The sequence below is a fragment of the Lampetra fluviatilis genome, chromosome 46, assembly GCF_964198595.1.
Source record: "Lampetra fluviatilis chromosome 46, kcLamFluv1.1, whole genome shotgun sequence".
NCBI lineage: Eukaryota > Metazoa > Chordata > Hyperoartia > Petromyzontiformes > Petromyzontidae > Lampetra > Lampetra fluviatilis.
In genome coordinates, this window is record NC_136320.1 from 427,586 (window position 1) to 450,927 (window position 23,342).

At 47.0% G+C, this 23,342-nt stretch overlaps 1 protein-coding gene across 2 annotated transcripts; it reads right to left on the bottom strand.

The window, feature by feature from the left end:
- Positions 1-16,221: 16,221 nt before the first annotated feature.
- TRIR (telomerase RNA component interacting RNase) lies at positions 16,222-21,385 on the bottom strand. 2 transcript variants are annotated; one of them, XM_078876838.1, is made up of 3 exons: positions 21,002-21,383; positions 17,589-17,660; positions 16,222-16,874 (listed from the first exon to the last, which is right to left on the bottom strand). In XM_078876838.1, the coding sequence occupies exons 1-3, from the start codon at positions 21,338-21,340 to the stop codon at positions 16,764-16,766; spliced, it is 522 nt and encodes a 173-aa protein (XP_078732964.1). In that variant the 5' UTR covers positions 21,341-21,383; the 3' UTR covers positions 16,222-16,763. The 2 variants fall into 2 exon arrangements, with proteins under 2 accessions (XP_078732964.1, XP_078732965.1); XM_078876839.1 differs by lacking the exons at positions 16,222-16,874; positions 17,589-17,660 and adding an exon at positions 17,696-17,935 and having other exon boundaries at positions 21,002-21,385.
- Between the last annotated feature and the right edge of the window lie 1,957 nt (positions 21,386-23,342).

Consider the following 23,342-nt stretch of genomic DNA (forward strand, 5'->3'; position numbering starts at 1 on the left):
TATTTTATTTAACCGGGTGAGAACCCGAGTCACCCGGACATGGTCTCATTTGCAAGTGTGACCTCCGGGGCATTCTGTTGCTGCCTCAAATGACTATCTGGTGCGGTGTGTAAACATCGCTACTGGGGAGACAAAGGCGGCCGGGCGCGGTGCTGGCCACCCCCCCCCCTCGTGTACCGAGCCGGCCTTCATAGGTGCTCGCTAAGAGCGCTTGCCCCTCCCAACAGTCTGTTAAGGCTACACGGGGGAGATATCTTGGTCTTATAGCCCCAACTGAGTAAACTGCGGTGTCGTTTTTAAATTCGGCAAATGTTGATCTTCAAGGCCGGCACGCAATGGCACGGGATCTTTAATGTTCGCTGTGAGGTGAGGAAGGGCGGTCTGCGGGAGTATTTCTTGTTGTTATTATTCCTGTGGTCATTACACCCCGCAGTATTAAACGAAACTATTTTTTTTATTTTGCCAGGTAAGGCCCACTGAGCTATATAAGATTGTTTTCAGAAGCGACCTCGCCACAAGTGATAGCTCAACGAAGCGACTCATCATCGTGTGGAAATTTCTAGCAGTAGCCAAATACTCAAAACGCGTGATGTTGATTCTAAACGTGGAGGGGAAAAACCAGAGGTCCCGGAAAAAAAATCCACTCGACCACGGGGAGAGAGAGAGACACGCAAACTCCAAATATACAGCAGCAGGCGTCAGGGTCGGGATCGAACCCACGGCCTCCTGCATACCAGGCGAGGTAGTCAACATCTCCTAGTCACCGTTAATTAGGGCAGGCGCTGGGTTTCGCACCGCGAACCTCTGCCACAACGAGCGGCGAAAGTTGCTGCTGCTTCGGCCGTGTCACCGCCCAAACAATAGTACGGGGCCGTCCATAAATGACGTCACGCACCTAGGGGGGCGGGGGTCAGACATTTGTGACGATATGTGACGAGGGGGGGGGGGGGGTTGAGAATTGTGACGTCACATCAAAATGCGCAACTTTAAATAAATATAGACAACACGTTCTACTTAATTAAATAGACTTTTCAATAAATGTTTTCTCCTACAACATCAGAGTGCAGCGCCACATTAAATACGCACTCCAATAACAATAGTTTAAAGCGATTTGAAGCATGTTTAATATTTTTGGGGGGAGGGGGGGCAGAGCTTTGTGACGCCATTTATGGACGGCCCCTACCCACACTTTACCCGCCACTGTGGTTAATGGCCATGTGCAACGGCCGATTTGGTTTCGAGTTTACACCTTTGACAAGTGCCACGACAATTACCACCGTAAATTACAAAACAAACACGTGTCAGGAATGTGTGAGTCACCGGACGTCGCGCCGTTGTATAACGCATTCTATTCTAGCTATGCTGGCGGCAGATATATGGTTCAGGATTGAAATGCCAATGTCGAGGTCTGCTGCTACTGCTGCTGTTGCTGCTGCTGTTGCTGCAGCTGTTGCTGCTGCTGCTGTTGCTGCTGTTGCTGCTGCTGTTGCTGCTGCTGCTGTTGCTGCTGCTGTTGCTGCTGCTGCTGTTGCTGCTGCTGCTGTTGCTGCTGCTGTTGCTGCTGCTGGCTACGACGAGAGGGCTTCGGCAGAGTTCGCGTGGCGCTGCATGGAATGCGCGAAAGCGTGCATTTATTATTAACGACAGACAAATTTGGCTGTCGCCTGATGAAGCCAATTGTAATTACTGGCGAAACGTCGTACTCGGATTGTAAATGTTGTCGCTTGGCTCTCCAACACTCGAGCATCTTGGAATCCCTGCCTCACTTGATACAGCAAATCTAGCTGTGACGGTCCCACCTGATGACGGAGACTTGTGTTGCCTCCGAAACGTCGTGCTTTTTTATTATTTTATTTCTACTATTACTATTATTAATTCTAATTTCATTTTTTTTTACCTACGTGACTTTACCGAAAAAACCTAAGAGCATGAATCCTTGCAGTCACGAAAGCTTCAAATCTAGAACTCGTGTAGAGGATGTTCGGGACATCCTCACACACAAACACCGCACAACCTCGGGTTAAGGGTCACGGGAGCGCTGCCGTGTACGACACGCAATCCGATTGTTGAGTGGAGGACACTCCTAGCGGATTGTCCCCAGGAGGATTAACAGAGTGGGGAAAACCCGAGAAGGCTCGTCAAAGTGAGGGAAACTCCCGGGAGGGTTAACAAGGGCTGGAAAACCCGAGAGAGGGAATGAGTGTTAAAGAAGTGGGGAGACGAGCTGTATAAGGGAGAGGATTTGGAGGGTTCGGGGTTGGTTTTCGATGATGAGTGGAAGTACGGTGTGAGTTGCCTTGGAAATAAAGATCCTGCGTAACCATCTCAAGTCTCCTCTTCACTAGTAACGAATTGGCATGTTCTGTTTACATGACAACCCTTACTAGTTGTTCTGCCCCATGGCAGGTATGGGGGTGTTGATTACACAGGAACTTCCTGATATGGTGTTGAGTTTGGTCAAATGATCAGGAAGTGACGATTTAAGGTTCTCTAAGCCATGAGGCAGGGTGTCAGCCATTACACAGAGTACAAAATGGAGGCATAAATAGCGTCTCAGTGAAGACAGGTGCATCTGTTCATTGTGGGGCTTTAAGAAGCATTGTCTGTAAGTTCGTTTATGTTCTTATAATACGGGGAATGCTGTCATAATGTTAGGATTGCCGTTATAATGCTGCCAATGCCTTTATAATGCTGTTAAATTGTTACGATAAATATGAGGCCTAGTTAACAACGAAGCTTGCCACTTGCATTATTGTGAATGTTACTTGTAATTGGATAAGTCGAGTCAGACTTGTACCTAAGTAACTTTAATGTGATCTTGAGAGCAAGGATGAAGAAGTATCTCATCTAGAGTTCAGTGTTATGTGCAGCGCTGTATATTTAGGCTGCAGTATGGTGATTACACGATGTGACCTTATGTAACACAGCAGCGTATTCTCTTGTGTAGCTAGTCAGGGCAAATGTAGGTGCCTGGTCCATCCAGGACCTATCGTTGAGTTGCATGTTATCTAAGACAATGTTATGATGCTCCTGGTGTTCATTCATTGTATCGATATTGCAAGTATTAACAGATGCTGTATTTTGTGCTGTGTTTGTCCATCAGTTTCACCTCGTTCTATTCATTAAATGCGTTTGGAGTCGGATGTTCACCCTGGCTCTAAAGGTTTATTGAATGCGAGGTTAACTACTCGGATAGTGGTGCAACGCAGCGCACAGCGAGGCCGAGGCAAGTTGGCTGTGTCGGGCGGTGGCGGATTTAATGACACATTTATATATTTACGCGATCTAACCCAAAATTAAAAAAACCTGTATTATGGATGATATTGGTCGCGAAAGCCTACTACAAAAGCCCTACTATTATGGATGATATTGGTCGCGAAAGCCTACTACAAAAGCCCTACTATTATGGATGATATTGGTCGCGAAAGCCTACTACAAAAGCCCTACTATTATGGATGATATTGGTCGCGAAAGCCTACTACAAAAGCCCTACTATTATGGATGATATTGGTCGCGAAAGCCTACTACAAAAGCCCTACTATTATGGATGATATTGGTCGCGAAAGCCTACTACAAAAGCCCTACTATTATGGATGATATTGGTCGCGAAAGCCTACTACAAAAGCCCTACTATTATGGATGATATTGGTCGCGAAAGCCTACTACAAAAGCCCTACTATTATGGATGATATTGGTCGCGAAAGCCTACTACAAAAGCCCTACTATTATGGATGATATTGGTCGCGAAAGCCTACTACAAAAGCCCTACTATTATGGATGATATTGGTCGCGAAAGCCTACTACAAAAGCCCTACTATTATGGATGATATTGGTCGCGAAAGCCTACTACAAAAGCCCTACTATTATGGATGATATTGGTCGCGAAAGCCTACTACAAAAGCCCTACTATTATGGATGATATTGGTCGCGAAAGCCTACTACAAAAGCCCTACTATTATGGATGATATTGGTCGCGAAAGCCTACTACAAAAGCCCTACTATTATGGATGATATTGGTCGCGAAAGCCTACTACAAAAGCCCTACTATTATGGATGATATTGGTCGCGAAAGCCTACTACAAAAGCCCTACTATTATGGATGATATTGGTCGCGAAAGCCTACTACAAAAGCCCTACTATTATGGATGATATTGGTCGCGAAAGCCTACTACAAAAGCCCTACTATTATGGATGATATTGGTCGCGAAAGCCTACTACAAAAGCCCTACTATTATGGATGATATTGGTCGCGAAAGCCTACTACAAAAGCCCTACTATTATGGATGATATTGGTCGCGAAAGCCTACTACAAAAGCCCTACTATTATGGATGATATTGGTCGCGAAAGCCTACTACAAAAGCCCTACTATTATGGATGATATTGGTCGCGAAAGCCTACTACAAAAGCCCTACTATTATGGATGATATTGGTCGCGAAAGCCTACTACAAAAGCCCTACTATTATGGATGATATTGGTCGCGAAAGCCTACTACAAAAGCCCTACTATTATGGATGATATTGGTCGCGAAAGCCTACTACAAAAGCCCTACTATTATGGATGATATTGGTCGCGAAAGCCTACTACAAAAGCCCTACTATTATGGATGATATTGGTCGCGAAAGCCTACTACAAAAGCCCTACTATTATGGATGATATTGGTCGCGAAAGCCTACTACAAAAGCCCTACTATTATGGATGATATTGGTCGCGAAAGCCTACTACAAAAGCCCTACTATTATGGATGATATTGGTCGCGAAAGCCTACTACAAAAGCCCTACTATTATGGATGATATTGGTCGCGAAAGCCTACTACAAAAGCCCTACTATTATGGATGATATTGGTCGCGAAAGCCTACTACAAAAGCCCTACTATTATGGATGATATTGGTCGCGAAAGCCTACTACAAAAGCCCTACTATTATGGATGATATTGGTCGCGAAAGCCTACTACAAAAGCCCTACTATTATGGATGATATTGGTCGCGAAAGCCTACTACAAAAGCCCTACTATTATGGATGATATTGGTCGCGAAAGCCTACTACAAAAGCCCTACTATTATGGATGATATTGGTCGCGAAAGCCTACTACAAAAGCCCTACTATTATGGATGATATTGGTCGCGAAAGCCTACTACAAAAGCCCTACTATTATGGATGATATTGGTCGCGAAAGCCTACTACAAAAGCCCTACTATTATGGATGATATTGGTCGCGAAAGCCTACTACAAAAGCCCTACTATTATGGATGATATTGGTCGCGAAAGCCTACTACAAAAGCCCTACTATTATGGATGATATTGGTCGCGAAAGCCTACTACAAAAGCCCTACTATTATGGATGATATTGGTCGCGAAAGCCTACTACAAAAGCCCTACTATTATGGATGATATTGGTCGCGAAAGCCTACTACAAAAGCCCTACTATTATGGATGATATTGGTCGCGAAAGCCTACTACAAAAGCCCTACTATTATGGATGATATTGGTCGCGAAAGCCTACTACAAAAGCCCTACTATTATGGATGATATTGGTCGCGAAAGCCTACTACAAAAGCCCTACTATTATGGATGATATTGGTCGCGAAAGCCTACTACAAAAGCCCTACTATTATGGATGATATTGGTCGCGAAAGCCTACTACAAAAGCCCTACTATTATGGATGATATTGGTCGCGAAAGCCTACTACAAAAGCCCTACTATTATGGATGATATTGGTCGCGAAAGCCTACTACAAAAGCCCTACTATTATGGATGATATTGGTCGCGAAAGCCTACTACAAAAGCCCTACTATTATGGATGATATTGGTCGCGAAAGCCTACTACAAAAGCCCTACTATTATGGATGATATTGGTCGCGAAAGCCTACTACAAAAGCCCTACTATTATGGATGATATTGGTCGCGAAAGCCTACTACAAAAGCCCTACTATTATGGATGATATTGGTCGCGAAAGCCTACTACAAAAGCCCTACTATTATGGATGATATTGGTCGCGAAAGCCTACTACAAAAGCCCTACTATTATGGATGATATTGGTCGCGAAAGCCTACTACAAAAGCCCTACTATTATGGATGATATTGGTCGCGAAAGCCTACTACAAAAGCCCTACTATTATGGATGATATTGGTCGCGAAAGCCTACTACAAAAGCCCTACTATTATGGATGATATTGGTCGCGAAAGCCTACTACAAAAGCCCTACTATTATGGATGATATTGGTCGCGAAAGCCTACTACAAAAGCCCTACTATTATGGATGATATTGGTCGCGAAAGCCTACTACAAAAGCCCTACTATTATGGATGATATTGGTCGCGAAAGCCTACTACAAAAGCCCTACTATTATGGATGATATTGGTCGCGAAAGCCTACTACAAAAGCCCTACTATTATGGATGATATTGGTCGCGAAAGCCTACTACAAAAGCCCTACTATTATGGATGATATTGGTCGCGAAAGCCTACTACAAAAGCCCTACTATTATGGATGATATTGGTCGCGAAAGCCTACTACAAAAGCCCTACTATTATGGATGATATTGGTCGCGAAAGCCTACTACAAAAGCCCTACTATTATGGATGATATTGGTCGCGAAAGCCTACTACAAAAGCCCTACTATTATGGATGATATTGGTCGCGAAAGCCTACTACAAAAGCCCTACTATTATGGATGATATTGGTCGCGAAAGCCTACTACAAAAGCCCTACTATTATGGATGATATTGGTCGCGAAAGCCTACTACAAAAGCCCTACTATTATGGATGATATTGGTCGCGAAAGCCTACTACAAAAGCCCTACTATTATGGATGATATTGGTCGCGAAAGCCTACTACAAAAGCCCTACTATTATGGATGATATTGGTCGCGAAAGCCTACTACAAAAGCCCTACTATTATGGATGATATTGGTCGCGAAAGCCTACTACAAAAGCCCTACTATTATGGATGATATTGGTCGCGAAAGCCTACTACAAAAGCCCTACTATTATGGATGATATTGGTCGCGAAAGCCTACTACAAAAGCCCTACTATTATGGATGATATTGGTCGCGAAAGCCTACTACAAAAGCCCTACTATTATGGATGATATTGGTCGCGAAAGCCTACTACAAAAGCCCTACTATTATGGATGATATTGGTCGCGAAAGCCTACTACAAAAGCCCTACTATTATGGATGATATTGGTCGCGAAAGCCTACTACAAAAGCCCTACTATTATGGATGATATTGGTCGCGAAAGCCTACTACAAAAGCCCTACTATTATGGATGATATTGGTCGCGAAAGCCTACTACAAAAGCCCTACTATTATGGATGATATTGGTCGCGAAAGCCTACTACAAAAGCCCTACTATTATGGATGATATTGGTCGCGAAAGCCTACTACAAAAGCCCTACTATTATGGATGATATTGGTCGCGAAAGCCTACTACAAAAGCCCTACTATTATGGATGATATTGGTCGCGAAAGCCTACTACAAAAGCCCTACTATTATGGATGATATTGGTCGCGAAAGCCTACTACAAAAGCCCTACTATTATGGATGATATTGGTCGCGAAAGCCTACTACAAAAGCCCTACTATTATGGATGATATTGGTCGCGAAAGCCTACTACAAAAGCCCTACTATTATGGATGATATTGGTCGCGAAAGCCTACTACAAAAGCCCTACTATTATGGATGATATTGGTCGCGAAAGCCTACTACAAAAGCCCTACTATTATGGATGATATTGGTCGCGAAAGCCTACTACAAAAGCCCTACTATTATGGATGATATTGGTCGCGAAAGCCTACTACAAAAGCCCTACTATTATGGATGATATTGGTCGCGAAAGCCTACTACAAAAGCCCTACTATTATGGATGATATTGGTCGCGAAAGCCTACTACAAAAGCCCTACTATTATGGATGATATTGGTCGCGAAAGCCTACTACAAAAGCCCTACTATTATGGATGATATTGGTCGCGAAAGCCTACTACAAAAGCCCTACTATTATGGATGATATTGGTCGCGAAAGCCTACTACAAAAGCCCTACTATTATGGATGATATTGGTCGCGAAAGCCTACTACAAAAGCCCTACTATTATGGATGATATTGGTCGCGAAAGCCTACTACAAAAGCCCTACTATTATGGATGATATTGGTCGCGAAAGCCTACTACAAAAGCCCTACTATTATGGATGATATTGGTCGCGAAAGCCTACTACAAAAGCCCTACTATTATGGATGATATTGGTCGCGAAAGCCTACTACAAAAGCCCTACTATTATGGATGATATTGGTCGCGAAAGCCTACTACAAAAGCCCTACTATTATGGATGATATTGGTCGCGAAAGCCTACTACAAAAGCCCTACTATTATGGATGATATTGGTCGCGAAAGCCTACTACAAAAGCCCTACTATTATGGATGATATTGGTCGCGAAAGCCTACTACAAAAGCCCTACTATTATGGATGATATTGGTCGCGAAAGCCTACTACAAAAGCCCTACTATTATGGATGATATTGGTCGCGAAAGCCTACTACAAAAGCCCTACTATTATGGATGATATTGGTCGCGAAAGCCTACTACAAAAGCCCTACTATTATGGATGATATTGGTCGCGAAAGCCTACTACAAAAGCCCTACTATTATGGATGATATTGGTCGCGAAAGCCTACTACAAAAGCCCTACTATTATGGATGATATTGGTCGCGAAAGCCTACTACAAAAGCCCTACTATTATGGATGATATTGGTCGCGAAAGCCTACTACAAAAGCCCTACTATTATGGATGATATTGGTCGCGAAAGCCTACTACAAAAGCCTACTATTATGGATGATATTGGTCGCGAAAGCCTACTACAAAAGCCCTACTATTATGGATGATATTGGTCGCGAAAGCCTACTACAAAAGCCCTACTATTATGGATGATATTGGTCGCGAAAGCCTACTACAAAAGCCCTACTATTATGGATGATATTGGTCGCGAAAGCCTACTACAAAAGCCCTACTATTATGGATGATATTGGTCGCGAAAGCCTACTACAAAAGCCCTACTATTATGGATGATATTGGTCGCGAAAGCCTACTACAAAAGCCCTACTATTATGGATGATATTGGTCGCGAAAGCCTACTACAAAAGCCCTACTATTATGGATGATATTGGTCGCGAAAGCCTACTACAAAAGCCCTACTATTATGGATGATATTGGTCGCGAAAGCCTACTACAAAAGCCCTACTATTATGGATGATATTGGTCGCGAAAGCCTACTACAAAAGCCCTACTATTATGGATGATATTGGTCGCGAAAGCCTACTACAAAAGCCCTACTATTATGGATGATATTGGTCGCGAAAGCCTACTACAAAAGCCCTACTATTATGGATGATATTGGTCGCGAAAGCCTACTACAAAAGCCCTACTACGTGTTAGACTGCATTGATATTGTTTGTTGCCTCAACCATAATCGCCAAGACGAGCCCGCCACTCTCTCCAGCCTGGTGGGGATTGACCAACACGGCTGATCTCCTAGATCGACTTGAGGCCGTTGTTCTGCCGCCGCCGCCGCCGCAGCAAAAAGAAACACAAAACGACAAAAAGAGAGAGCGGCGCTTCCGTGCGCCCAGCTTTGTGGAGGCCTTCAGAGCCGCCGGCTTGCCCCTCGTCGCCCGCATCTTAATCTCACCGTGACCACTTTCTAACACCCAAAAAAAACATCTAAAGAACGTACCATCATCACTTGGCGCCCGCGATGCCACCGCCGCTGCACGACCGTGCCTTACCACGCAAGATGTCTCTTACTTTCGTACTCTTTAGTTTTTTATTGATGTCGAGTTCTTCATCGTGGCTACACCCATTGATGTTTGCATTGTTATAGAGCAGCACTTCCCCCCCCCGCCCTTTTAGCAATGTGTTGCAGCCCTTATCACCTTTCCCCTATAATAAAAAAAAATTCTGAAGTGATGTATGCAACCGAGGCGAGTCGCCTGCTCCGACTCACTTGAGTGTGAGTGTGTGAATACGCAAATGTATTTTATTTAAGATGTATGAATTCTAGATTTGAAGCTTTCGTGACTGCAAGGAATCATATTCTTAGGTTTTTTCGGTAAAGTCACGTAGGTAAAACATCAAAATTAATGAAAATAAAATAAAAATAAAATAAAAACAAAAATCACGACGTTTCGGAGGCAACACAAGTCTCCGTCATCAGGTGGGACCGTCAGATGTATGAATTAACAATTTATTTAACCTGTGCGATGTTGTCAATCCACTGGTGGATGCAAGTATCCCCAACGTCGTTGTCAGTCATGGGGTTTGTTTGTTTGACCATACCTCACCAGGCTGGGGCAGTGCGGGTTTGTTGAGAGAATGGAGCCACCGCACCCACCGGGTTAGACATCGCTCGCCACTGATGCTAGCCGTGACCGGGAATCGAGCTCGAGTCGCCTAACTTCATATCGAGCCTTGCATGTAGCCACTGTGCTTTGCAGCGCATCGTCATTATCCATAATCGTGTTCATCATCAGCAATGGCCAATCCACTGCTGGATGAAGGCCTCCCTCCCCATGCGCTCGCCATCTCTCGCGATCCAGTACAATTGGTAATAATCCACGCAGCACCTGCACGCCTGCTGATTTCATCGCTCCATCTTCAAGTGGACGTCCACCCTGATTTCCATTCCGTGGACGCCATTCCGTCATTATTCTTGCCAATATTGTACTAATATTAGAAAAGGTTTTGCTGGCTGGCTGGAGGGATGGATGGTCGAGTGGTGACGTCCAAAGGAATATGCAGGCTGCTAGTGAAAGTGCACCGAAGTGTACCGTATAGATAGCAGTAAGAAATATATATTTGCCACTTTTACATGTGTGTATTGAACGACTTCCGAGACACGTCGTGTATAGAGCTTCTTATTTGTTCTCACACTGGGCACAACACTGGGCGTTATACAAAACGGATCTGCATGGCTACACATAGCCGACCCTTCTACACAACCCCCTCGTCGGCGTCTAACTACACAGCTGTCTGACTAGCGCAGTGACGACGACGATGAGAGCCGTGCAGAGGATCGGCCATGGGGCCGGACGACGAAGAGAGATGACAGCGAGCAACGACACAGCCAGGACCCAGGACCCGCAACAGCCCCGAACCTCTGGTTCCGTCCCCCTTTTATACCTCCCGGCGTGGCCAAGCCCCGTCCTCCGGCCACGCCCCCTTTCAGAACCTTCGAGCAGGTTCCCGGAGCTTCCCGACTGACTCCGCCTTTCACCTTTACTCCAAATACGCCCCCCTTCTAGTTAGTCATTATATAACTTTCCCATACCCGCGATTACCCTTCCAGGCCAACAGGTGGCACCCTGTCAATACATTTGTATAAAGATGTTTGAAATACAGCAGCGGGTGCGATGTAATGTTTGGGGATTCTGCCACAGTGGCCGTGTGACGGTCAGCGCACTGACCTTGCGATCCAGAGGTCGCCGGTTCATTTCGACCTCCTGGTGCGGCAGGTGAAACAACGGTGCAAGTTTCTCAGAATTATATATCCGTCATGACATTAATAGACACAATTTTAATGGTAAAACATTAAATAGTTTTAATGCCAGTTTTCAAATATATTAAATAACCCTGACTTTTGGGCCACTCTGTACATATATTTATATATTATATATACACGTACATCCTTTGGACTTTACCGTCCCAGCCAGCCAGCAAACCTTTTTATAGTGTGATATAAATTAACATAACTGATTACTAATCTATTATATAATTATAATACCCCCCTCCGCCTCTGATCTCTGCACCTGATTGGGTTAAATGATGACGTCACCCTGCTGCTCTATTTAAGAACGGGAGCAAGTGAGGGCTTCACTATTCTGGGAAATTGCCCGATGATGCTGGATGTAATGACCAGCGAAACGTCATATTCAAAAATTGAAAATGTTGTGGATTCACTCTTCAACAAACCCGTAGGCTAAAGTAGTGAGCTATTTGTCTTTTGTCAACATGACACATTTTTTACTGATTGCCCGTGTTGGGTGGTGGAGGGTTGCAACACATTTACTAATAACGCGATCTAACCCAAAAACCTTTATTATGAATAACATATTTCCGCTCCCCCCTCTCCACTACCGCGGTCCATGTTTAACATTTCTTAAATGTTAAAAAAATATTAGCACCGGCTGGTGCAACGTATTGAATGAATGCTCGCCTTCCGTAAGCGCGAAGGAATTTTGCGTGTGGTTACTTGTAAACCTTCAAACTTCCCTATTTGGCACCGTGGAGAGCGAGAGTGTCTTTCTGGTGAGGATGCGCAGGACACTTAAGACGCATTGCCATGTCGCGCCGGTTTAAAATATTGTTATATTTATTTTTAAATTTACAAGACTAGACGAGACGACGAATATCGGAGGCCGTCCAAGATTCCACAACGCATAGCTCGGCTCCGTACATTCCTCGCGTAACACACAGGCCACGCACACGACATCGTGTCACCGCCCAACCTGAATTATATTTTGCCCCCCAAAAATGTTTTCATTTAAATATTTTGGCGTGTACAGATAGCCCCCGAGTTACGACGGTCCGACTTACGATATTTCGATCTTACGATGGCGATAGCGATACGACACAATTGTATGTATGATACGTAGCTTTAGCGATTTCATTTTCGGGTTACCACGATACAATACGTTCAATGCATGTTAAAAGTTTTTTTTTTATAGCTGGTAGGATTGTTTTCTGAAAAAACTTTCTATTAAATTGCAGTTCTTATACGTAGGCTAAGAATTTAACTTGTTTTTTTACTTTACATTTTACTGTGCAATACAGTATTGTAATTAATAAATACATATAGTATATAGTTTATACAGTACGGTACTGTAAATTGCTCTTTTTGCTAAATTGTCACCATTCTTTAAGACTCCTGGGTAGGCTGGTCCATCTTCGTCTTACGATATTTTTGACTTACGATGGGGTCGTTGTAACGCATCTCCATCGTAAGTAGAGGACTGCCTGTATTTATAATTCACGATACATTTTTGTTTCGGGTAACCAAAATCATTATTGGTGTCGTGTCACCAGACGACGTTCCCGCTCGGAGCTTTCGCAGAGCACTGCGAGAACGGCTCGTGGAAGCGGGTATTACAGAGCCACCTCTGATATCCCTTCTTCTTTAGAAGTGACGCTCCGTTCCGCACGGTTAGGGACATCGTTCTTGCCGTGCCATTGGACGAATAATTATAATCTCCCGAATGGAAAGTGGATATCGTAAAGCTACCAGAGATATTTTCACGTGACCTCTGATCCACACAGAAAGGGCACCAAAATGACAATGATTTGTGATTGATATCGCATCCCTTCTATACGCCGGGGCATATCAAGAGAGCTGTACGTGTCATCTCCAACGCATTAGAAAGGGAACTCCCCAGTGTCAGCTGTCCCTGTGGGGCACAGAGTAGCTCAGCAGCTGACCTACATGCGGGATACTCGTCTTCCAGTAGGGGGCGATTAACGCTAAGCGGTCTAGTGTATGGGCACCCCCAGAGGTAGCTGTCCCTCTGCGGCACAAAGTAACTCAGTACCTGACCTATATGCAGACTTTAGTCTGCCAGTAGGGGGCGACGATTTCACCTGTGTGTGTGTGCAATCCCGATTGAGTAATTAAGTTTCTGGCGTCATTTTTTGATTTTGGCAAATTTGGACCAATTCGAATGACGTCAGATGATCTATAACGTCCACTGTGAGTGAAACAAACGACGACGTGTAGTTTATTTCTATATAGTGAATGCCACACCGCAAATATTAATCAGGGCGGCCGGCCGGATTGAAACCTCAAATCTTTGAAACAAGCGGCCAACGCGCTAACGTTGGGCCCATTGAAAAAAGCTGCGCCAAGCGTTCGCAAGCGCAGTAGTCGCCACCTGCTGGCCATTGCCGATGCAGTCATAACCCACTACGGTACGTAGTTCAGTACATATAGAGAGGAGTTGGAGACAGGTTACGCAATTGTTTATTCTTCAACCCACAGCCACACTCGTTCCTAAAACCAACCCCGAAACCGCGTCTCATCGCAGCCCCTTTTAAACCCTCCAACTCCATCTCGCACGCCGAGTCCGTGTCACGTCGGTGCCCTTTAACCCTTGACCCCAGTCCAGTGTATTCCCGTGCGTGTGATTTGTGTGTGCCAAGCCGAGTGCGGAGATTTCATGTCTGCGTGGTGCGAGTGCGTGAGGATGGCTCGCAGATCCCCTACACCATTCGCTGGCCATACAAAATTATCAACTTAAAAATTAGCCCGTTATATTTGGTCAAACATTTAATTAACTCGCCCCTAATGTGATGGCTGGAACTGCTTCTCTTTGGTGAGGCGTGTGATGTCAGCTGGTATTGATGATGTTGCTACTCGCAACTGCTTTTCCAGGTTTGCTCCTAGATTTATTGAATTTCGAGTCCTGCCTGCGGTTGCCTTGGCAGGGCCAGACACCAAATGATTTGCGGGCCTCGTACGGCCCACGGGCCGGACGTTCCCCTGCCCTACACATAGTTTAACACGTCGGCTTTCGCGACCAATATTATCTACAAGAGGTTTTTGGGTTAGTTCGCATAATGTCGTTAAAACGTGGTACTCGAATTGTAAATGTTGTTGGTTTCCTCTCCAACACACCAGTGTGCTGTACTCATGTACTCGTAACGAATTGGTATGTTTTATTTACGTGACAAACCTTAGTAATTGGCTGTCGGGTGGTGGCGGGTTTAACGACATTTATATTTACGCGATCTAACCCAAACAACCCCTTATGGACAGTACATAGTATTCGTCGCGGAAATTCAATTTTCTTATGACAAAGGCCAGACGGACAATCCATACAGGATGGCTGTTGTTGTAACTTAATTTTAAAAATATATATGGGACGTTTTTTTGCCAGTATCAGAGTATAAAAAACTAACAATAGCTTTTACACTTTATGGGAATAAAACAGGTGTCAAGATGTTCAAACACCAAATACAGTAGCTACCTTTTGATCCCTTGCAAAAAACATATTTGGCGTTTGAACATCTTCACGTTTTATTGCCAGAAAAATGGGAAAACCTATTGTTTTCATGACGATAATAGCCTGATTATCCCAGCTCTTTGCCCAATTGTGCATACACGACCGAGTGAGTAGAGGGGGGCAGGCGTGAGGGGCACCCCGCACTGCGCACCCGCGACCAATGGAGAGGGTGGGAGGTGGTGGCTGGAAAGGCCACTGGCAGAGGTCGCAACCGGGTACCCGATACCCGTACCCTACCCGATACCCGGCTACCCGTACCCAGCCGGGTACGGGTACCCGTTTGTGACCCTGGTGCGGCCGGGTACGGGTAGACAGAGTCACTGGTAACTGTTTGTCACTCATTTCCCAACGTCTTGTCTCTTCTCACAATTCAAGTTCCTAGAATCAACCCACCAGCGCCTGCAACATGGCTTCATCCCAGAGGTCGCAATCAGGTACCCGATACCTGTACCCTACCCGGCCGGGTACGGGTACCCGTTTGCGACCCTGGTGCGGCCAGGTACGGGTAAGGAATCAAAACCCGTTTGCGACCTCTGGCCACTGGACAGCACGGAGAGATCATCAGGGTCCAGCGTGTGAACAGCGAGCTCCTTTCCTTTCCTACAAACGCGGCACATCCGGGACTTTGCCACAGCAAACCAGCGGCGCGAGGCGCTGGATCGGAGAATATGCCACAAAGTTAGATTCAACACATTGACTTAAATAATGGGCCTGGGCAGGACACGTCACTGGAACGGGATGGCCTGCGGTCGAGGCTAACAGGGCCGACAGCTACAGAAAATACACCGAGACGTCCAACGGGGAGATGCAGAACTTCTTTCACACCGTAATGTCGGTGCTCGATGGATCGTTGTATTTGCAGGATGGTTAGTTGCCAGCTTGCGGAGGCCTTTAACCATAAAGACTGATGATGATATTGCAATAATACACATTTGTAAGGCACATTTCACCCGTGGATCCCAATGTGCCACCGTGTATGGAACGCAGGAATTAAACAGAACCAGGGAATTTGGCCAGAATTAGGGGGTAGAAGGCCAATGTAACGATGTAGATCAAGGCTGATGATGCTGGGATGAGTCAAGGGCAGATCGTAATTTATCTCACAACCTTGCGATTACCGATTGACCGATCACCTAAAAGTGGCTCGAAAAAATCACAAGACAAGACATCTGAGGGTTCAACACAAATACTTTATACACAATACGCAGCAACACCAGACTTCATACTGTACAGCGGAATGGCCAAACTGTCCGTTAGCAATAAAATCGCAGCGACTCGCTAAATCCGCTTCGGACGACTGCCCCTACTGGGCGAGGGACAATCGGGGGGGGGGGGGGGGCAGGGAGGGGAGCACGAGACTAAACAAAAAAAGGGGGCAGATGAGCGGTCGGGCGCACGCACAGATTGGAAGGTGCATGCACGAACGGGATGGCGCACGCACGGGAAGGCGGGCGGGATGGGTGACGGGGCGAGCGACGTGAAACTAAGCAGCGGCGACAGCGGTTGGTTGGATTTTTTTTGTTCTCTCTCCCCCTCGCTCGGAAATTCGCTACCGTTTCTTGAAGGAGGCCTGCGTGTTAGAGGAGTGGTGGCATGCATGTGAGCTCCCTGCGCACGACTTTAACTGGGTCAAGCGCCAGCTCGCCCACACAAGGGTGGCGCGGTGGTGGCGGCGCCCCCCCCTTCCCCCACCGAAGGATGGGGGAGCCTCGTCATTTGACCAGTGGCCGATTCTTGTCATCGTCCCCGCACTGGTGTGCTTTGTATTTCTTCACCTCGGCCATGTATTTGGCCCACGTGTCGCCCTTCTGCGCCGCCTCCTCCTGCGAGAATCGGAGGGGGGGGGGGCACACAGACGCTTTCCCACGTTAGCGCCACTGGCGCACTTGCTGCCACGCGCGGGCCGATTGGGGCGGGTGGGCGAGGAAGAAAAATCATGCGCGCGCCCAAAATTTCATCAAGGCTTCCGAACAAGCTGTTGTGCTCGGAAGTTTTTAGTTAGCGCTGACGATGGGAGTGCTTTCTCGGGCCAGGCACGCAGGAAGCAATACGTTCGTAGGCAGTGATGAGGAAACCACGGGGCTTTAATAGCAGCCCTGCCGGAGAGAGTCAGCGAGCGATTCTCTGCTAATGGAGCCAGGATGCCAAGGTGGGTCTCCTTTTAATACTGGTTTTGGGGCAATGGGTGGATAAATTTCACTGGTTTTCTAGAGGGCAAGTCCCAAATTGTAACATAACTTTATACAAAAATTTGTATTATATTGGATAATCTTATCCAATATATTACATAATCTTCTCAAATATAATCCAGACAGATAAAACAGACCAGTGAACTGTGCCAGTAGGGCTTCAGATTTTCAAAAAGAGGATTTTGGAATGACACTTCTTTCATATAAACGACACAAACTGGAATAATATTGAATTCACCTTACGATAAAGGTCAACCAGAGCGTGACAATTTTAAATAAAATGACAGGGACCTCAATCCGTGAGTGGCTGAGCCCTCCACGCCGACTCTGCCACCGCGCCCAACATACCTCCTCGTCTATCTTGTGCTTCTTGGCCACCATGCCCGTCTTGAGGACTTTCCCACCTCGTCGTCGCCCAATCTAATGACGAAGAGGGTGGGGGTAGGTGGGTGGGGGGGAGGGAGGGAGGAGGGTGGGGTGGGGGACAGGGGTGGCCGAAAGGCGAGGGAGGAGGATAGGTGGGTCACGGGGAAGAAGATGGGGGCATGGGCGGGTAAGGAAGGGGGGAAGAGGGAGAAGACTAACAAGCGTTACGAGCGCTCGGCGAGATCGTCCACGAGCGACAAGAGTTCGCCCGCCGCCGCGGCGCCGCCAACCGCCGGTGCCTCCATCAGGTCCGGGGGAGGGTCTCCTCCCTGTCGAACCACACACAAGAGAGACAGGGCAAGCGCGTAACCACGACGGGATGGGGGCCTCACCACGTGGCCTTACCCAGGCCGGGTCTCACACCGGTCACATGACCAAATCGCTCACGACGACCAGTCAACTCACCGGCGCCGTCGGCGGGTTTGCCCACGTACCCGGGGGGGGGGGGGGGGTAGTTTGTTGCACGGCCGAATCGCGCAATTGATATTCGGGCGAGCATTCGCACGAGAAAATTAAATTGGCGTAATCAGGATGGCAACAAGCTTGAAATACGTCACGAGCAAATCGCTTTGCAGATGTCTTTTCAGCAGACTCCGTCTCTACAATTACTTGCATAGACGTCCACATATAAAGTGATTTAGTTGCATGCAACCGATAGCTCAGGTGTGGACCCGGCTTTACTGGCTTATAGGTGGGAGGGGCCCCACGATGGCAAATGGAAGGAGGAGCATAGGATCACTGGCGTGCAGTCAACACGTTAGAATGCTCTCAAGAGCGTGACCACACACGCCAAGTGTGTGCCAGATAAAACGTAGACATCTTTATTTCCAATTATGCACATTTGGCCTCGACCATTCAACCATGCAGTTGTTTTTAATAAAAATATTGGAAGTCGGGGGAATTTCGACCTCCAACACACAGCATGGGGAACACACTCGTTACTGCATGCACATGTCCACGATACACGTGTACACAACACGCACACACGTGTGGATATAGTGCATATATCCGGCCAGGTAGCTCAGCGGTAAAGCGAGCAGCGCCCAATATATTATTACCCCTTCGTGGGGAAGTCAAAGTTGGTCATCTTATGGAAGCTGAACACTGCCAACGCCATATGAAGCAGGAAGTCACTTTGACTTTGTAGGGTTATAACGCTGTAACATCGTCTCTGCTTCTCGTCATAGCCATGCGGTTATTCCAAAGCTGTGACTTTGCCAATTCACTATTGCGTCTCTAGATTAATAAATAAGCCACCGATTAGGAAAATAAGAAAAAATGGCTTCAAACACATCACATTCACGAATTGCTTTTTTTTTCACCAAAAAACCCCTCATGCATTTTACATTTCAACCATGAACCCATACAATGCGCTCCAGTTGGCTAAAGATGACTGCAATGTCAGCTTGCATTCACACACATTGTGTTCGCATTAAGAAATGAGTCCACTTGAAATCAATTCACAACCCTTTCTCAACCCACTTCTCGATCAAAGCTTCCCCCACGCCACGACGATCACGGTGGGGCTGTTGGACAATATTTCGCCGCACTGGTCAAACAATGCAGGTCAGTGCAGGGGCGACAAGGTGGTGAGACGTTAACTCGCCTGGTAATACTGTTACAGGTCGTGCGCTCGATCCCGACCCCGACGCCTGTATATTTGGAGTTTGCATGTTCTCGCCACTGTCTCGTGTATTTTTCTCCGGCTCTTCCCCTCCACATTTAGAAATATGCATTTCGAGAAATTTGGACCCTTTTCAGAAGCCAATTTCGCTGAGGTTATCATTTGTGGCTATGTCGCTTCTGAAAACGCTATATAAGCTCTCTGGGCCTTACCTGGTAAAAAAAAAATATATAGTTTTAGGTTGTTCAATATCTGCTGATTATGGGAATGACTGATGGTGATGATGGCATACCTGTCAACCCCTTATCAGTGCCTACCTTATACTGGTAGGAACCTCCTGGTTACACCAGCCCACAGGGGATTATTGTGTCCGTCCGTCGTGCAGGGAGGGGCTGGGTGGGGAGGGGCTGGTTGGGGGGTGGGGCTGGGTGGGGTGGGGCTGGTCACCCCGGCTTGTGCCCACCCTCACAGTCGGGCATATTTGCGGAATACACCACGCCGCCGTTGACCCTGGCCATTGACCGAGCAACCCAACGTTCCTACCAGCTCCCTCCGCAGGACAATGTGTTTACTGACCAATTCAGACCTCAACGTTCATCCTACAAAGTCCCATCACAAGGGAGAAACAAATGGAAAAAAAATGTGTTGCCCCTATTGAAACGGCTGTACGCCGTACGGACCCGAAACTCTATTTCCCTGTACAAAAATACGTGTAAACCGTATGGCTTGACAGGAATGTGATGGTGGCAATGACGATGGTGACGTTGGTCATGATTACGGCGATTATCATGATGATCGTGATGAGCAATGTTGACCCCTATTCAAGCCGACATGCCACAACACATCCTGGCGAGCGGGAAGCGAGGGGTGCTTTCTTGTCGGCACCGAGAAAAGGGGACCCGGTATCCCCTACGGCAAGGGGTTCGAGTTGTCATATACCAGTGCTCCACTCTAAATAATTCACAATCGGATCTCTCCTCCTGAATGCAACCAATTGAAATTGGTAAATAAAAGCGTGAAATTATGGCCAGTTGCTTGGATTTTTTCATTCAAACGGCAAAGCCGCGAACGTGTTTCGCTGCTGTGCTCTACGGCGTATGGTTTGGAATAATGTTCGACGTTTCACTCCACAGTCCTGGGAGCTGTTTCGGTCACCGAATCTCCAAGCACGTGCGCTGCGCCAAGTTAAGTTCCTTAAGAGAGCCAAGTGGGTAATCATTCGTGTAATCGTAGTAACTTTTTTTTTACGCGTGGAAAATACGTCAACCGATTGGGACTGTAATTCCTAAAGAAATAATGCGTCCACCTTTCTTGCAAAGGGAGAAATACTCATAAATGTTCACGCTGTCAGCCGTGGTCCTTCCCCGCACCTCCGATATGCACGGCTGGCTACGTACGGCGCAAAAGAAGTTCAGCATACGTACCCAAAATGACTTTAAATGGATACGTAGGGGTTTTTTCTTCATTTAAATGGCATGACACTGACGGAAACGCAAGGAGAACCCTTAAATAATCCCAGGAATGCAACTTAATTGGATAAAACCCTTAAGTGTTCCCATTACACAGGATGTCAACTCAAGGGAACCCCTTAACGCGGATTTCACACAGCCGGGAATCAAATCACCAACAACATTAAGACCCATACAAGCTCGATCGCGTTAAACTCCGCGCTCTCTTGCGTCTAACTCTCCGCCACCCGCCACATCCTTACAAGGCCGAACATCTGCCTTTTCTTCTCTTCGGCCGGGCCGGGCTCCGAATTTAGTTTCACCGGGACGCCCTCGCCCTCAGCCGGGGCGGGCGCCAGGCAAGGCGCGGGGGCCGGAGGCGGCGGCCTAGTGGAGGAGGCCGCATCGTCGTCGTCGTCGCCGCCGACACAGTCGTCGCGTTGGACGGCGGCGTCGCCCGCGAGTCTCCTCGCCTCCTGCTCCTCCATCTTCTTCTTGAACATCTCGAGGAAGCTGCCGTCGTTGGCGAACGCGTTCACGCTGCCCGCGGAAGACGACGAAGACGCCGAACCCCGCGAAGACCTCGACGATTCGCCCGCCATCTTGGTCCGGTGTCGCTTGCTTTCGGAACCTGGTGGGGGTGTGTGGGAGGGGGGGGTTGCACGGACAGAATCGATTCTTTTTTTACGATTACCGAAATTTAACAAATAATAACGATTCTTACGTTCGCGGTGCTGGAGTCGAATCGGTAATGTTCAGTGTTGGTTTTCGATTCGTACGAAGTGTTGTGAGAACTAATTTTAATATTACGACATACTAGATAGTCAATTGACAGTACATACCTGGACAAGACTACAGACTACTAACTAGACAGTCATTAGTCAATTGGTGTATATATTGCAGTAAATCTGAAATATTCAATAAAAATAATTGTTCGGCTCATGATTATTAATTAGGGGGGGGGGGGGGTGGCCTCGTGCACTAAATTACTTATCAAGATACCATCGTTCCGAGTCCACTCCCAACTTACAAGCCTGGATTTCTAGCTTGCTAAGTAATAACACACACACATGAAAACATCAACACACTAAGGTACGTATTAAGCTACCAGGAAGGGGATAAGATAGGTGACGTTTCGGGCGATATCCCTTATTCACATCACATTGAGAATCCTCTACGACCTCTCCAGTGGCACGAGCAAGACATTACAGGGCTGAACCTTTACATTTTTATACGGACACAAAGCAAAGATTCCCCGTGTAGCCTTAACAGACTGTTGGGGTAAGTGCTGTTAGCGAGCAGCACCTATGAAGGCTGGCACGGCACACGAGGGATTGGGTGGCCAGCACCACGCCCGGCCGCCTTTGTCTCCCCAGTGGCGATGTTTACACACCGCACCAGGTACTCATTTGAGGCAGAGTCGACCTAAGGAAGCCCCAGATCCGGTTGAGATAATCGTACACATTGGTTGTTGGTAGGCCGTGGTGCAGCGTTGACCACTACGCCACCGCTCCCCACACACGACAGTATAACACATTCCTGCGGAGGGAGCTGGTAGGAACGTTGGGTTGCTCGGTCAATGGCCAGGGTCAACGGCGGCGTGGTGTAATCCGCGGGCACAAGCCGGCGTGAGTAGGTTAAACGTTGAGTTTATAAGGGCACCACGGGGTGACCAGCCCCTCCCCACCCAGCCCCACTCCCCGAAACGTCGTGATTTTTTTACCTACGTGACTTTACCGAAAAAACCAAAGAGTATTGGTGTTATTGGCCAGAAAGGGTAAAAATCTATTTCTTATTTTTGCACAAATAGAACTCTTCTTGTTCGACGAGTGAGTTAACCATTGCGCCACCGACTCTCTCCCCACCCACCCCACCACTGCAAGCCTCTACGCTCATAACCGATAATGAGTACACGGAGCATGACTAATGAATGAGAGAGATGATGGGATATTAGAGAGAGAGAGATGGGAGAGAGATTAAATAAGAGAGACGAGATGAGAGAGAAATGAGACAGAGAGATATGAGAGAGAGATGAGAGAGAGATGAGACTTTTTGACTATTAAACAACTTTTATTGCCGCCAACAGCAAAAGCACTGAAGGCGATTTCGATATGAAATACACAAAGTCACCAGCAAACAAATGAAAATAAACGCTACAAATCTACGCGTTGTGGCGCTAAAAGCACCGCGCACAACACGAAAGAAAAGCCACGTGGTGGTGGTGGTCATCGCGCACGCCACGGTGACGAGAGAGCGCTTCAGAAGGTGAACACGAGGGTGCCGTCCACGCTGGTGCAGAGAGGGGCTTGTCCGGCTCCCCAGCGTTCGAAGAAGACGTGCACATCACCGACACGTGTGTGGTGCATGGCGTGCTCCAGCCGGAGCCGCGCCTTGAGCAGGCCCCGGAACACTGGAAGCAGCACAGAGCAGCCGGTCAGTGTCACCCTCCAGCATCTTTTACCTCGTTCTGTACACCGCCATCTTCGCCTGAGCACAGGCGAAGTTGGCGAGGTCATGGCGCTTGTTAGCCAGGTAAGGCACCCCATATACGAAGCTGATGTTGTAGAAGGGTACCCCCAGTTTCATGAAGATGTCCCCCAAAAG

Excerpts from the sequence above, each read along its gene's own strand:
- TRIR (XM_078876838.1), bottom strand. The coding sequence starts at position 21,340 with ATGGCGGGCGAATCGTCGAGGTCTTCGCGGGGTTCGGCGTCTTCGTCG. Across the intron at positions 17,661-21,001 it reads AAAGGCAGATGTTCGGCCTT|ATTGGGCGACGACGAGGTGG; the intron begins GTAAGGATGTGG and ends CTTCGTCATTAG. Across the intron at positions 16,875-17,588 it reads AGCACAAGATAGACGAGGAG|GAGGAGGCGGCGCAGAAGGG; the intron begins GTATGTTGGGCG and ends CGATTCTCGCAG.